Source organism: Saimiri boliviensis, chromosome 6 (genome assembly GCF_048565385.1).
Source record: "Saimiri boliviensis isolate mSaiBol1 chromosome 6, mSaiBol1.pri, whole genome shotgun sequence".
Lineage (NCBI taxonomy): Eukaryota > Metazoa > Chordata > Mammalia > Primates > Cebidae > Saimiri > Saimiri boliviensis.
Window position 1 is genome coordinate 80,301,578 of NC_133454.1, and position 14,883 is coordinate 80,316,460.

General features: G+C 43.0%; 1 protein-coding gene across 6 annotated transcripts in view; it reads right to left on the reverse strand.

The window, feature by feature from the left end:
• Positions 1–14,883, reverse strand: part of IRAG1 (inositol 1,4,5-triphosphate receptor associated 1) — a 129,269-nt gene that overhangs the window by 47,954 nt on the left and 66,432 nt on the right. For all 6 annotated transcript variants that reach the window (XM_010343350.3, XM_010343292.3, XM_074401089.1 and 3 more), the window contains 2 exons: positions 13,376–13,993; positions 11,649–11,727 (listed from right to left, as the gene is read on the reverse strand). In XM_010343350.3, coding sequence (XP_010341652.3) covers positions 11,649–11,727; positions 13,376–13,993 — 697 coding nt within the window. The remainder of the gene's footprint in view (positions 1–11,648; positions 11,728–13,375; positions 13,994–14,883) is intronic.

Genomic DNA, 14,883 nt, shown 5'->3' on the forward strand with positions numbered 1-14,883 from the left:
AGTGACACAACAAACATAAAATATACACTCCTCAACTAAAGCACTAAAGGGAAGAAGGCAAAGAGATCTCAGCTAAGGTAGACAGGAGTCAACAAAAATTAACCTACAATACAGTATATCTAGGGAAAGGGCATCAAGGTAGAAATGTGCAAATCAAAAAGGAATAAGAGGAAAACAGATGGCATGGCAACTATACAAAAATACTATAGCCAAAAGAGGAAGGAAAGTAGAAAGGAAGGAAAAGGGAAACATGCAGGAGACAGATGTGAGGATGGAAACATAGTCGCAAGAAATATGTCAAAAATGCAAAAGGACACTTCTGTGCAAATATGTACCACAAATACTTGGACTCTAGAAAAAATAAGAACCTGAAAAAAAAATTAAGAAATTAGAATTGGGATGAGAAGATCATGCAAAGATGGAAGATGACTGCTATTTAAGAAAGCAAATTGAAGACCAAAATACAGGGACTAATCAACAAACTGGGAAATATACAACAAATCAGTTTATTGGGAAAATGAAGGAATAAACAGAAATAGCTTCAAAATGAATTAGAGGAGGGTGGTAGAGACTGAGTAATCACAAGGAATGCAAAAAAGGAAAGAAAGATTGAAGTATATAGAGATAAAATAATGGACCTGGAGTTGAGACACTGATGACCATCTATGCATTACGTTGTATCTAAAGTAGTGAACAAAACAAATGGAACAAAGGACATATTTAAAGATATAACAGAAGAAAAATTTTCGTCACTTGAGGGGAAAGTTGAACCCTTCAGGTTGACCACACCATGTTAAAAAATATATTCAAATGCTTCATACAAAAAAAAAGGGCAAACATCTCCAAGGGAGGGTGAAGATTAAGAGGTGCTGGAAATCAGCTGCTCCCAGCCTTCTCCATAACTTTGAATATAATAAAGCTATGTCTACACAGTTCCAAGGAAAACTGTCACCCAAGAATTTTGTAACCATGCAAGCTGTTCTTCAAGAGTAAGACACATTTTTCAAACGTGATAGAACTCAGGGAACATAGCACCTCTGAACTCTTCCAGGAAAACTGTTGGGAAACAAAATCCAGTGCAAAGAGACATAAATCAGAATAAATTCGGGCAAGATAAGCCATGGTAAAGGGACCAGTGGTGAGCATGAAATCCTTTTACATTTAAGTCTAAGGCTAAATAACTGTGCAATCTATGTTACAGAATATGGAATGTAAATGTTATGACCTTGGTGATGTACAAAGAAAAATTCAAGATGTGTAGAGTTAGAAATGGAAAGGTAGGAAGAAATGTGAAGGTGGGAAGATACTAGGCCATTCTCATTTTCCTGTAGGAAGCCAGTGGGTACTATTGTAGGGACTACGTGTTCTCATCTTCTGTATGCTTGATGTTCTGGCACCTGGTGCCTTAATCCTGGATAGACAGTCCCTCTCAAGGCTAGCTAATTCCTAGAGTTAGGAAGCAACTCTCCTTCAAGTGTGTCTTTGAAATACAAACCAACCAATCCAGAACACACACCTGCAAACCTCTCCTTTACCAAATTCTCACACACCAAGCCAATACTCCCCCTGCCCTAAATCACCCCAGGGCCAGGTACCTGACAATTAGGGGCTACCCCTATAGCCTAGAGCCTACCAAAATTATTCAAATTACCCAACACTAAACGTATTCAGGGTACCTACCCTGCTTCTACCTTTCTTCCCCAAGAAAACCCCAGTAAAGGCTTGGAGCCATCTCTCCCCTCACCACCTCTGCCTTCTGACCCACCCTGGTCCTTCCCCAAGGGGCCCTGTGTGATGTGCCATGCATCCTGTTATTAGGGATCTGTGAGTATAAACCTACTCCTTCATGAGAATCATCTCCAGGTCTCTGTGTAATACCTGATTAAAACAAATGCCAGGTCCAAAGTTTACATCAAATTTAAAACCTATAATGCAAAAAGAACTACCTCAGTAATTTCAAACCCTTTATGCATTTCATAATACATTTTGGCACTTTTAGAAACCAATTTCTCTTCTTTGGAGGAAGCAATTACCAAAATTCAGCAAGTCCTACAGTTTCACTTCTCTTCGCTTCACTTCAAGTTCAATTAAATTTTAATACTTTCAATTTCAAGAAAGTATATCTAATATAATCTCCCTCTTTTTCCTTTCCTCCTTCTGCATTTGTAGGGAAGGAGGTGTTTAGTGTAAGCTATTTTTACTTTCTTCCTTGTATTTTTCACTATTGTTTGAATTTTTAGATAATGAACATAAGCCACTTTCAACAAAAGTAACATTATTTTCAAATATATCTCCCTGTACTAGCTCATTCCAATGAAAATATTTGTTTCTGGCCATGCCAGGAACTTAGAAAAATAGCTTTTGGGGCTCTGGTTAAAGATTCTCTGAGCCCCAGGGTGGCTCCCAAAAGTCAACGCTGCCACTGGGGGGTAAACTTTCTTTACCTCTTTCTTCTCAGGGAAGCTTCTTTCCTGCCTGAGACCTGAGGCTCTGAGCCTTGACTGGGGATTTTCTAAGGACTGTCCATTCGATGTACTTCTCTGCCTCAGCCTGCACGTCCCTCAAAATCCAAGTTCAGAAAGCCAACTACCTCCTAGGCATCGCCACCTGGATAAGGAGAATAAAAATCATTTCAAGAGCTACCATTTACTGAACTATGCAGTAGATACACTTTGCTATTTCTTACAATATCCCTGTAAAGTAAATATTGCTGAGCTCATTTTCTGGAGAAACTGAAGCTCAGCTAAGTTAGAATGATTTTCTAGGGTCCAGCTCGTCAGCAGTAGAGCCAGAATGCAAAACCAGATTTGTCTGTTGCATTTGAGCTGCTTTCTATGGGGATTTGACATGTCCAAACTCAAATTCACTGTCTTCCTTCTCAAGCAAATTCCTCCTCCTGCCTCACAACTCATCACCCTCACAGCCACACAGACAGGTACCTGGTGGTATTCCCAGTCTGCCTCTCAACTCCATCTCCTCCTCAAGTCCCGACAAGCTGATCTCCAACAGCCATCAGACTGTACTGTCCGCATTCACCACCACCTCAGCACCTCTCACCAGGCTATTTCCCTGTCCTTTTACCTGGTGTCTCTCTGTCTCCTGTTTCGGGACAGCTCTGACAATCTGTCCAGAAGAATTATTCTAAAATATGGATTTGATCCTGAGGCTTCCTTACCTGTAGCCTCCTCTGACTTCCAAAGTGTCCTAAATGAAATTCAAACTCACTAATTGGCCCTCAGAGCCTTCACTTTCCCTGGTCCCACCCCACTGTACCCACCTTGCTGCCCATCTCTTTGGGACACACAGCTCACACTTGGTTCACATGACATTCCTTCTGTTCCGGAAATACGCCAAGCACTAGAAGATGCCTACATGCCTTTGCTTCTGCTGTCCCTTGCCTGGAATGACTTTCTCTTCCCCAGCTCAAGGTGGCTCCTTCTGAAAACCTTTCCTGACTCAATCCCACTAAGCTAGCTGCTTCTTTCTCTTTGTTCCTGGGTACTTTATGGCCTGTGAAAGTTTTATCACAATGTATCATAGTAACTTTGTCTGTCCTTATGTTTCCTCTCCTAGACAGTGAAGGCGAGCTCATTCCTTCATGTATTTATTTAATGTTTGTTGAGTGCTTACTATGTCCCTGGCAATGAGCTGGGAGCTAGGGATACAATGCTAAGCAAAACTGACATGCCACATCCTCTGGAGCTCATTATTCAGGGGCACAGAGAATTAATCAGAGAAACATCCAAACAATTTCACATTGAGAGATTTTAGAAAGGAGAATCTGAAGGTACCAGAAAAGCCTTCCCCAAAAAAGTGACATGAACAGATAGCTAAAGATTGAGTGGGAGTTCATTGGGCAAAGAAGGAGAGAGGAAGAACATTCCATGCAGAAGACAGCATGTGCCATGCCTAAGAAGAGGAAAGAATGAGCTGCTGAAGGAAGGCCAAGATATTGTGCGTGAGAGAGTGTGGTCCTAGAATATGCTGGGGAAGTGGGTGGGGTTAACCAGCCAGGGCCTTGTAGCTTCTACTGAGGATTCAAGTGCTCTTCCTAAGAGCAGAATGAGGCCTCTGAAGATGCTGAAACAGATTTGCCTTTTAGAGATCCCTGAGGCTGCTGTGTTAGCCATGGTGTGAGCTGGGTTGGGGGTTGGGGGTTGGGAGTGCAGGGAGAGGGACCAGGTTGGAGGCTGTTGAGATAGCCAAGGGGACTGATAATAGTAGCTGGGACAAGACCCTCTCCCTGAGAGTGGGACCTGAACCCTTTTCACTTAATGCATCCCCAACACACAGCCTAAGAACCGGCCCACAGCCAGCCTCACATCTTTGGCTTGAAATAACCTGCAAATGATCAAAGACCAAAGCAACATACAACATAGTTCCTGAGAAGAGAACTGACTGGGTTGTTGGAAAGACCAGACGCAGCACAGAAATGAGTCTCCCAGTCCTCACAAACTGAAGGACAGCCAAAATTCTTCAGACTCCAGAATGTTCTGATAAGTATCTTTTCCCATTTCTCAAAGGAACAGCCAATAAGCATCATAAGAGACAGGAGTTTTCTCCATGAGCTCATACGCAGGGTTCAATTTAGGGCCTATAAATACAATCTGAGCCGGCTCTCATAAAATGCTCCCAAAGCCTTTTATCTTGGGTATGGATGGGAGGGGATGGGGCTCTTTGATGGGATTTTCAGAATGTAAGAAAAGAAAGTCACAAGTCTACAAGTATTCGTTAAACACGGATGATTGTCCACCACATCTCTAGCACCGTGGAGCACAGTGTATAAGAATACTCCATTTGGCTGACAAGATAGAGTTCGATGATCCAAATGACAGAAATGAAAATGTATGCCAGGTTCCTCCTGGGATAAAGACCAGTATCACATGCAAACATTACAGCAGCTTAGTGAAGTAGGGACTATTATTAACCTCCTTTTAAAGATGAACAAACTGAAGCATGGAGAGAATTAGAACCTTGACCAAGGCAGTGCAGCTGGTGAGTGATGAAGTTTGAGCTCTTAACCATCCAGACCCTGAAACTGAGAGAAAACGAGACGGAGTGTATATTATTGGACACTGACCATGGTTAATTTTATTTTTAAAGTTTTGTGCTTATAGGAGTCAAATTCATTTGCCTGATAATTTTACTTCTAAGATCCATCTTATGCCCTAATAATGTTGAACAATAAAGTTTTGCTGTAGGTAGATGTCAAAATTGGTATAATTTTTGCAAGCTGATCTGGCAGTATGCACATATACACTTAAATGTAAATACTTTCGACCAATCAATTGCTCTTCTAGAATAACAGCCCACAGGAAAAACAGATTTCTATAAAGGTATATGTTAGAGAGTATTGTTTTCAACAGAGAAAAAAAGTGGAAATAACAAATACTAATGATAGGTCAAACAATATAGTGTTTCTTACCTAATACTATAAAACAGTTTAAAATGTTTAAAGTTCCATATGCTTTAAATGAGAAACTGTCTAAAGTCTGTTGTTTAGTAGACAAGACAATGTGACAGAGGCACCTCGTCATCCCCCAACATGTCTTCTCCACCTTTCATGTGAATGGAGTTTAGTTTGAGCATACGGCCAGCTGTCCTGACAGCAACCACATTCCCCAGCTTCCCTTGCTGCTAGGTATGGACACGTGACCGTCTTATCACCCTTGCAGTGGGAGCTGAAGGGATATGTGCAACTCCTGTGCTAAACAAAGAAGCCTGGACTTCCATTCTCTCTCCCTCCCCAACATGGGAACCCAGATTTGCCCTTGTATCAAGTCTAACATCTTTAGGGCATGGCAAAATGACAACAGGGAAGGAGTGAGGGTCCCCAAATGATCATATGGAACATGGCCTGATGCTAACCTGATCAGCTCACCTTGGAGTTATTACCTGAGAGTGAAACAATCTTCTCTCTCCTATACGTTATTGTATTTGGGACCTCTATGTTACAGCAACTTAGATGTTATCTTAACTAATGCAGGAAATTTGCAGAGTAAAAGAGATACTGATATAGAGAATTTGGTAGTACATAGAAAAGAAATACAATATGATGAAATGAGTTTCATTGTAGCACCACAAGGGTTTATTTCTATGGAAAAGTATTTTTATATGTGGAAAATATTTATTAAATATAATACACAATTTTTTCAGGAGATAGCCATAGCACATTTAATAAAATTCAACATATATCTTGAAACTTGAAAAATATTTCCTTAAATTAAAAGTAAAAATTCTGTATTTAATATTTTGAATTACCTATTATATGCTTTAGTTTATAATATAAAATAAATATAAAAATTGAAATTGTACCTCTAGTAACAAGATACAACATGATGCTTGAGGAAAAAAATATAAACAACAACTCAGTTTAAAAGAGAAACAAGGCAAATGTTCTCCTTATCACCATTATTAGGGAATGTTGCCAAAGTAATAAAATATATACAGATACACACTGAGAAATACACTCACACACAAGCATACAACTAAGACAAATGGCAAATTGAATAAAATAAAAATAACAGGTTTGATTGCGAGTTTGAAAAAGAAAGGTGTTCTGCAAAATGGTCAAGAGCCTTTTAAGTTAGACATATCCGGGTTCCAGTTCTGGCTTCAGCAATTAATAACCACGTGTCTTTAACTTCCCCAAGCCTCAATTTCCTTATTTTTAAAATGAGTAGAGTCAAGCCACCTCCCAACATTGTTGTGAGCATTAAGAGAAGTATCATCAAGTGCTCAGCACAATATCTGGCATGTAGTAATCACTCTAGTAATAATAATCACACTGACAAATCACTGCAGTAATCACTCTACCACTTATTAACAAATTTATTATGCAAGAAACATGTATGACACCAAGCAGCATTCACTTATGCCACAAATTATCAGCTAGAAAATCTAATACAAAAAGAGTCTTAAACAAAAATATAAGCTACAAAGAATGTGCCCCAGTAAGAGATATGGAAGATGTATACAAAGAATCTTAAGTCTTTTAGAGGAGAAAGAAGGAAATATGTAAATTAACAGAGAGACAAACCATGTGCCTGAATGAGAACTAAATGTTTGCAAAGTAAGTACTTTAAAGGCCTATAAACTGTAAAGCAAACAAAACTTGGACAGTTCTTCCAAATTCAATGTGTAGGTTTACAGCAATCACAATGTTATAAAAAACGGTATAAATTTCAAATGGGAATGGAGGCCCACAGAGGTTGAGGAACACATTTAAGGAGTCTGTTAATTGGTGTCTGGACTAGGATATGAGCACAAATCTCCTGACTTGTTGTCCAGTTGCTCTGTCTGTTATTTTGCACTGAATCTCCTTATCTAGAATATCAATGAATAGCCTGAAAAAAAAGAGCAATGAGGAAGAACTAACCCCATTGCACACTAAAACATATTATAAGGCAGCAGTAATTAAATGGTGTGGTATTGATTTGAATAAAACAGAATCGGGAGCCCAGAACTAGTTTTTGGTGTATATATAAAAAGGAATGCAACATACGACTAAGCCACAAGAGAAATATAAACACTATTAAAATATTATTGAGGTAACAGGATCTTAAATCTTAAAATACATATATATTAAAATAAATTTCAGAGGTATTAGCAAAATAAGTATAAATAAACTATAAACTAGTAAAAAAAATGACCTGTTATTACAACTGGAGAGTAGTAGTGTTTGTTTAATGGTTGAAATAATAGAAAACTTCTCAAAGGGAAAGATAGGCAAACATGATTATATAAAATCTTTACAATTCCTCTACAACAACACAAAACTTCTTAAAAAGCAAAAAAAAAAAAAAAAAAAGATTGAATAAAAATATATTAAAATACAGCCCCCCAAAAGAAATAAAGCCAGTTAAGGGCTAATATCTATAATGTATTAAGTTTACATATATGATCAACAAAAAACAAATCAATGAAAAACCCCAGACCCAAATAGATACACAGGCAAGGAAGTGAGAAGTTAACTCATCCAATAAGAAAATAAATTGAATATTTTAACATTTTAAGTTTGAGCTTCCTAGCAAATTAATTGAAATAAAAATGAAATTTCACACTAATAATAATAAAGTTATAACAATAATTGTTGCTTATTCTGACTGTATTCTGAATAATAAGGAGCAAATGCAAACACCAGCGCTGGTAATGCCTAAAAGAAAGAAGTCCAGTCTTTGTCAGTAGCATTATTCATTGTAAGTAATTTGGGAAATACAAACGTATCTACTCTCTAATCTTGTGACTCTTAAGTCTGAACATTTATCTCAAGGGAATAATTTAAATGAAGAAAGGAAAAAAAACCAGTCTATAATTGTTTATCCTAGCACTGTTAATCATAGTTCAAAGAACAATAGATATGTCAATACAAAAGGAAAATATGTACTCATTAAATAACTGAGAAGTTACTGAGTATAAAATAACAAGCAAGAAAAAAGAAGCCATATTTATTCATCAAATCAACTGAAAACATTATAAATATGAGCAAATATTACAAAGAAGAAAAATTGTTAGTTTTTCAGAATGTATGAGGTTGTACGTGAAATTTTAAAGTAAATTTTTTCTAGTGTTTTAAATCATTTTTTTCTAGTGCTTTAGTAAATTTAAAATTATAAGTAGAGAAGTATACACTGCATTTTCAAAAGATTCCTCTAAAGGTGGTTAATTTATTTAAAACATTTAACACTTGGGAAAAAATACTGTTAAAAATTGTACTTCTGGGAACCTTCTTGTTAATGCTGAATAAATAGTAGGTTTAAGTTACTATAGTTCAGACCAGGGGTTTCCACCATTGTTAGTGACATCCTGGACACATTTACACAGGAATCCATAAACAGAGGGAGGGCTCTTATTCTGAGACTGGCCACCAGCAACTTGAAGCGGGGCAAGGATTTTCTTTTTTTCCTTTTCTTTTTTTTTTTCGGAGAAGACAAAATATAATTAAGCTTATGAAATCTTTAGCTATTTTATGGATACCCTGCTAGCGGCCCCATAGGACTTAAGCAAGTTCAAACTATTAACAGGTTCAATAGATGAGGAAATATGGATGACAAAATCACAAACTTGCTAATTTACAGAGAACAAAAAGAAAAATAGAAGGTTTGCATTAGATAGCTACTTTTTGAGCTGGAATCCCAAATGACACTTCTCTTAATTCTATTAGAATTATCCTAACACACATACATCTCATACAGTAATGTAAATAAAGGTACATTCTGAGGTCAATGTAGACGTAAATGTATGAATAAAAATAGAACAAGATGACATAATTTATATGGATTTGCAAAGGTGCGTGTAAATGGTGCTGTGAGGCCTGGGTCACTGGAGGTACCCTGGGGCCACAGTCTCAGAAGATACAGGATCTAAGCTCACCTAGCCCCTTCCACCAGAGCAGCCCCAGCTGCGTCTCCCCTGCAACTGGCCTCCTACAGATTAGCTTGTCTGAAATGTTGTGCAGCTAAAAAAAAAGTTTTAAAACTGTCCGTGGGATGGCCAAACCATGAGATTTGGAGTCAGGATGATTCTTGGGCCTGTTTCCTCAACTATAAGAGCAAGAATCGCTGCCTCTCTTAGCTGACTGTGAAGATTACACAAAATCAGAGGTGTAAAATAGTTTATGTTGTGGAAAATGCTATGGGAAATTTATTTACTGAGACTGGATTAAAAGGAGTAGGTGACATGGAGGAAACTTGAAGATGTTTTGCTAAGTGAAATGAGCTTGACACAAAAGGATGGATACTGTATGGTTCCATTTCTAGGAGAGATCTAGAAGAGTCAAATACATAGAGACAGAAAGTAGAAGGTGACCCCAGGGGCTGGGAGGGAGGAAATAAGGAGTTAGTTATTGTTTTAATAAGTACAGTGTTGCAGTTTGGGATGATGAAAAAGTTCTAGAAATGGATAGTGGTGATGGTTATACAATATAAATGCACTTACTGCCACGGAAGTATACATTTAAAAATGGTGAAAATGGCAAGGTGAATGTTATATATGTTTACTGCAATAAAAAAGAATCCCTCACCCCCTCTAAAAAAGTGAGTAGTACATAGAATAAAATACGAAAGAAAGTCAAGAAAGGAGAAAGACCACAGGGCTGGTGAGACTAACCCACTGCTTTAAGGAACAGGTACCACATGATTCAGAGAGGAGGGCCACAGCCCAGCATGGGGGAGATGCCGCAGGGACAGAGGCACAGAGGCGAGAGGGTGAGCGGCCACAGGGAAGCGGCTCTGGGAAGACGGAAGAGCTGGGAGCCTGGCCTGTTGGAAACACATTCCTCTCCACTCGTCCATGCCTCTTTGCCCACCTCATGGCACTATGGTTACAGTTATGGATTATTTTCATGTACCTGTCTCAACGCTCCTGCCATATATTTAGTTAAATGTTTCTTTTGAGACTCTGTACTCCAGAGTGAGACCCTGGAGTACAGTGGCATGATCACAGTTCACTGCAGCCTTGACCTCTCAGGCTCACGTGATCCTCCCACCGCAGCCTCCTGAGTAGCTGTGACTACAGGTGTGTGTTGCCATGCCTGGCTAATTTTTGTATTTTTTTTTGAAGAGTCGGAGCTTCACCAAGCTGCCCAGGCTGGTCTTGAAGTCCTCAGCTCAAGCAAGCCACCTGCCTCCCAAAGTTCTTTGATTACAGGCTCGCCCAGCCCCCTGCCACATGTCATACGATTGCATTCATTCATTCAATGAATACCTATGTAGGCCCTAGCAGTGCCAGGCATTATTGTAAGCAGTCGACATACACACATTCGCTCCTGTCCTTGGGGGCTTCTTCTCTAGGGAGATAATAGCTGACACCTAGATAACACTGTCATGTACCAGATACTGTTTTAGGTACTTTACAAATATTAGCTGCTTTAACCTTCATAATCACCCAAGAAGGCAAGAACTGTTCTTAACCCAGTTTTACATGCAGCGGGGATCAAGCCCAAGGAGGTTGAGTAGCTTGCCCACGTCACGTGGCTGAGTGGTGGCAGGGCTTACAGTTCCAACTGGCCGTGGGACACAAACATGCTGGAGAATGGGGCTGAGGAAGGGTGCTGGGGGGACTGGAAGCAGGGCTGGATCTGCCAGTCAGATCTAGGGGGCTCAGAACCCTACTGAGAACATCAGCAGAGGTGAGTGCAGAGGGAGGCAGGGCGGGGGCTGAAGCCTCATTTTCAGAAGATGGTTCTGGCAGGAGGTGGGTGGGGAACCGGAGGCTCGGAAGAAGGGGCCTGCAGCCTGCACAGCCAGGCAGGGCTGGGGTATGGACCTTGTGGTGACAGCAGATTAGAAAGGAAGAGATGGCTGCGATGCCTCAAGAAGAGGAATTCCTCGATTTGGGCAGCTTCCTGGGTGTACGAGGAAAAGGAAGTGCCAAAAGTTCAGTCCTGGGGCACCCTCTCAGGCCCACTAGATAGATGCCAGCAAGGCTTAGGGAGGGCTGGTAGTGTCCAGTGAGGCCTGGGGGTTGGTTGGAAGGAGGCAGTTTTGGAGGTGCTGAGGGGTCACGAGACACAATCGGATTCATTCATTCACCTACAAACGTTTCTCGTGGAAGACACAGGAAGTCTTGTGTTCACAAATTTACCTTCCTGATCTGGCAGAGACAAATCCAGCCCTGGCTGAGGCAGCATCTGCCCCAACCCCACTTACCTTTTTCCTGCTCAGCTGCTTCACTAAGGTCAGGAAGCTTGAGGCCCACTAAGTTCTGATTTCTCATCAGGATGTGCTCCTTAGTGGTAAAAGAGAGAGACAACATTTCAGATGATGGCACTGGGCTGGGATATTCTCTGGGCTCTGTCTATGGTTCTGCGACCACTCTGTTTTATGTGGGAAAGCAGGGGCAGCCTGGGAGGTGTGTGGGCAGGCATGGCATGGTGAGGGCTGAGAGTACCAGGAAACAGCTCCTCTTCCAGTCTGTGAAGGTGCCCAAAACTCCACTGTCAGCACCACATTCCATGAGTCAGGAATTACCCTTGGCATGGTCTCCTTTGCAAACAAGTTTGTGGGCTTCAGGGTAAATGAATGGCTTGGCCTCACTGTGGCTGAGGTTTGTAGAGGACACACAGGAGCAGAATCAAGGGCTCTGGGACAGGAGGGTCCCCTGGGTGTGTATGGCGCTGCTCCTGGAAACAGCTCTGGTGATCTCATAGCTGGCTGGACCTTCCTGCCCTGTCATTCCAGGCAGTGAGTGCTCACTTCCAGGAGCTGCGATTTCTCTGCACACTCAGGTCCTCAATGGCCTCTTATGGCACCTCTTGAGTTTTTAAACTCTCCAGAAAAGTGAGGCCTGAGAATTGCTGCTTTGGGGCCTCAGCTGGCAGAGCCCAGGGAGAGATGAGATGCCGACCACAGGTATGTGGCCCAAGTGGGCTCACACCTGCTCTTAGCCAATTAGCACCAGAACAAGGCCCTGAGTGGAAGCACCTGGCAGAGCTCTTAGCCCTTGTGACTTAAGGATCTCCAGTCTCCTGTGTAATAGAGGGCACTTGAGTGGTTTGTACCCCACACCACCCTCTCCCTGAGACAGGGGAAAGGGAAGGGGCCAGCAGAGGGTGCTCATGATCCAAGTGGAAGTCATGGTCAAGGGCCCTTTACCCATTTGCTTAGAAAGCCAAAGGCCCACAGCCCATCAGCGTCAGTATACTAGAGTTGGGCAGGGATGGGCGCTCAGCTGCCAGGGTACTAGTAGTGACATGGGGCCTCCAAGTTCCCTGTAACTTCTCTGGGTGAGCAAAACCTGTGGGAGTGTAGGGATGCCCCTGGTCATATCCCGCATAGGGTGGCAGCCCCATGGGTGACCACTGTGTCTGGTTTGATGGCCAGCAGCATCTGGGGGACACAATGGGCACTGGAAGAAACTCACCATGGCAGGAGCAGCCGTCACACTTGCAGATAGACTTAAAGCCTTTGTTATCAGGCATCAGGAAGGACAGCTTGGGGGCATCCCAAAGGAAAACACTATTTCATCCTTCCTAGCTAGTCTTAGGCACGACTGGGCACTCCATCAAGGGTTCCTGTTTATGAGCCACCGACTCCGGGTCAGAGGAAAACAGCCCAGGACTGAGGGGCCCACATGTCCCTTGACACGTCCGCCTTCCCCTGAGGTGTGGCTTTGTGGCAACTAGATTCCAGACTGAACTCTCACTGGTAACTGGCATAAAAAGCACCTAAAACTGGTGTTTAGGAAAGAGATACCAAGTAAGTAGGCCTGACTTCTCGGTGCAAAAAAAAAAAGATACCAGATAAGTAGGCCTGACTTACAAGGCCCAAGTCCAGGCTGGAGCTGGCCTAGCCAGGGGCCCAGACTCAGCCCAGAGTTCTTCAGCCCAAGGGGTACCTGGAGTGTACACTCTGCCCAGCTGCCCCCAGGAACCCACCTCTCGGAGCTTGGTCAGTTTCTGCATCCGCACGGGCTGCACTTGTATCTGAAAGTCTTTCAGTCCAGGGGCCTTGGCCAGCTTGCCACCGGCTTTGCCTGCAAAACGCTTTTCTTCCTCTGCCAGTGGCAGCTTGGCAAGCACTTTCTGCAGCCGGGGGCCAGGTTCTTCAGGGCCACTGTCCCAGGAGACCCCTCGCAGCAGGGGGGGCCGGGACACAGTGGATGGGGGCTCAGCTTTGGAGCCAGCCTTGGGCCCCATCGGCTCTCCAGCGGGGCCTCTCCCCTGAGGGTCTGGGGGAGCTACTCCTCCCGCATTCTGGGTTGGACTTCTTGGCAGAGGGCTGTCCTCCCAGGCTGTCTTCGAGAGCTGCTTCTCCAGCTCGCTCTCCACGGGGCCAGGCTGAGGGCTATTCAGGGCCATTTTCCCACTGCTGTTAGTGACCGGAGCTAGGCCTTTAGGTGTGGTCTCGGAGTACTGGAGGGGATCGAAGTTTTCCTTTTGTTCTATTGCAATCTCTTTGGGCTTCTCAACTGGAGGAGGACGAGGAGCCAGCCTGCCCTGAGATACCTTCCTCTGGTCATTCTGCTTCCTGTCAGCTAGCCCTTTGGGAACATTCTGAAAAGACAAGGTAGAGATGGAACCCTGGGGGCGGGCTGAGGGGAAACAGGTGAGGCCCCTTCTGCTGTGGAGCCTCTGCCTCCACACACCTTGCCAAGGAGCCCCTTGGTATACGTGTGTATGGGGTATGTGTGGACCACGTGGAAGGGGAGGGCTTCTGTCTGAGGTTTGTAAAACAGAGAGGAAAATGGGACCTGCAATTCAAAACCAGCCCAGAACTTCCCAAGGGATAGGAGCTGAGGAAACTTGAATAGAAGGCAGCTTTGGCCTTAACTCCATTGCCCCAGATCTAGCCGTGGCGCCGCTTAGCAAGGCCCTTAACTTTTAGGGACCCCGGTTTGTGAACCCTCTGAAATTATAAGCTAATGTATGTGTGTGTCTGTGTGTGGAGGGATATTTTTCTAGGAAGAATATCTACAGCTTTCAACATTTTCTCAGAGTTCCATGATCCAAAGAAGTTAAGGATCATTGGCTGGGGTGATGCTTGCAAAGGGGATGTCTCCCTGCTCAGAAGCTCTAAGATTCAGCAGTGTTAGTTTGCTTTGTTCATTCCCCAAGGGAAATCTGGGCTGTGAGCAGCACGTGGGTCTGAGGGTCTGTGTGCTGCCTCGTGTGTGCTGAGACTATTCCAGAGGACTGTAGCCCAGACTCAGCTCCAGGTGAGACTAAATTCTACTGCTGCTCTTGGAACACTGAGCACGTGGGCCCCTCGCTGTGCGTAGGCTGGGGCACTTCTGTTGCTCATCAACAAAGATGAGGATTTCCTGGCTTCCCTAGGCAGAATCTCAGGCAGGGGCTGGAGCTTCCCTTTTCACTGGAGCTGGCAGGAGCCACAGTCTCACCTGGCCTGAAGGTCCCCCCTTGTCTCCAACCAGCAGCCTGACTAG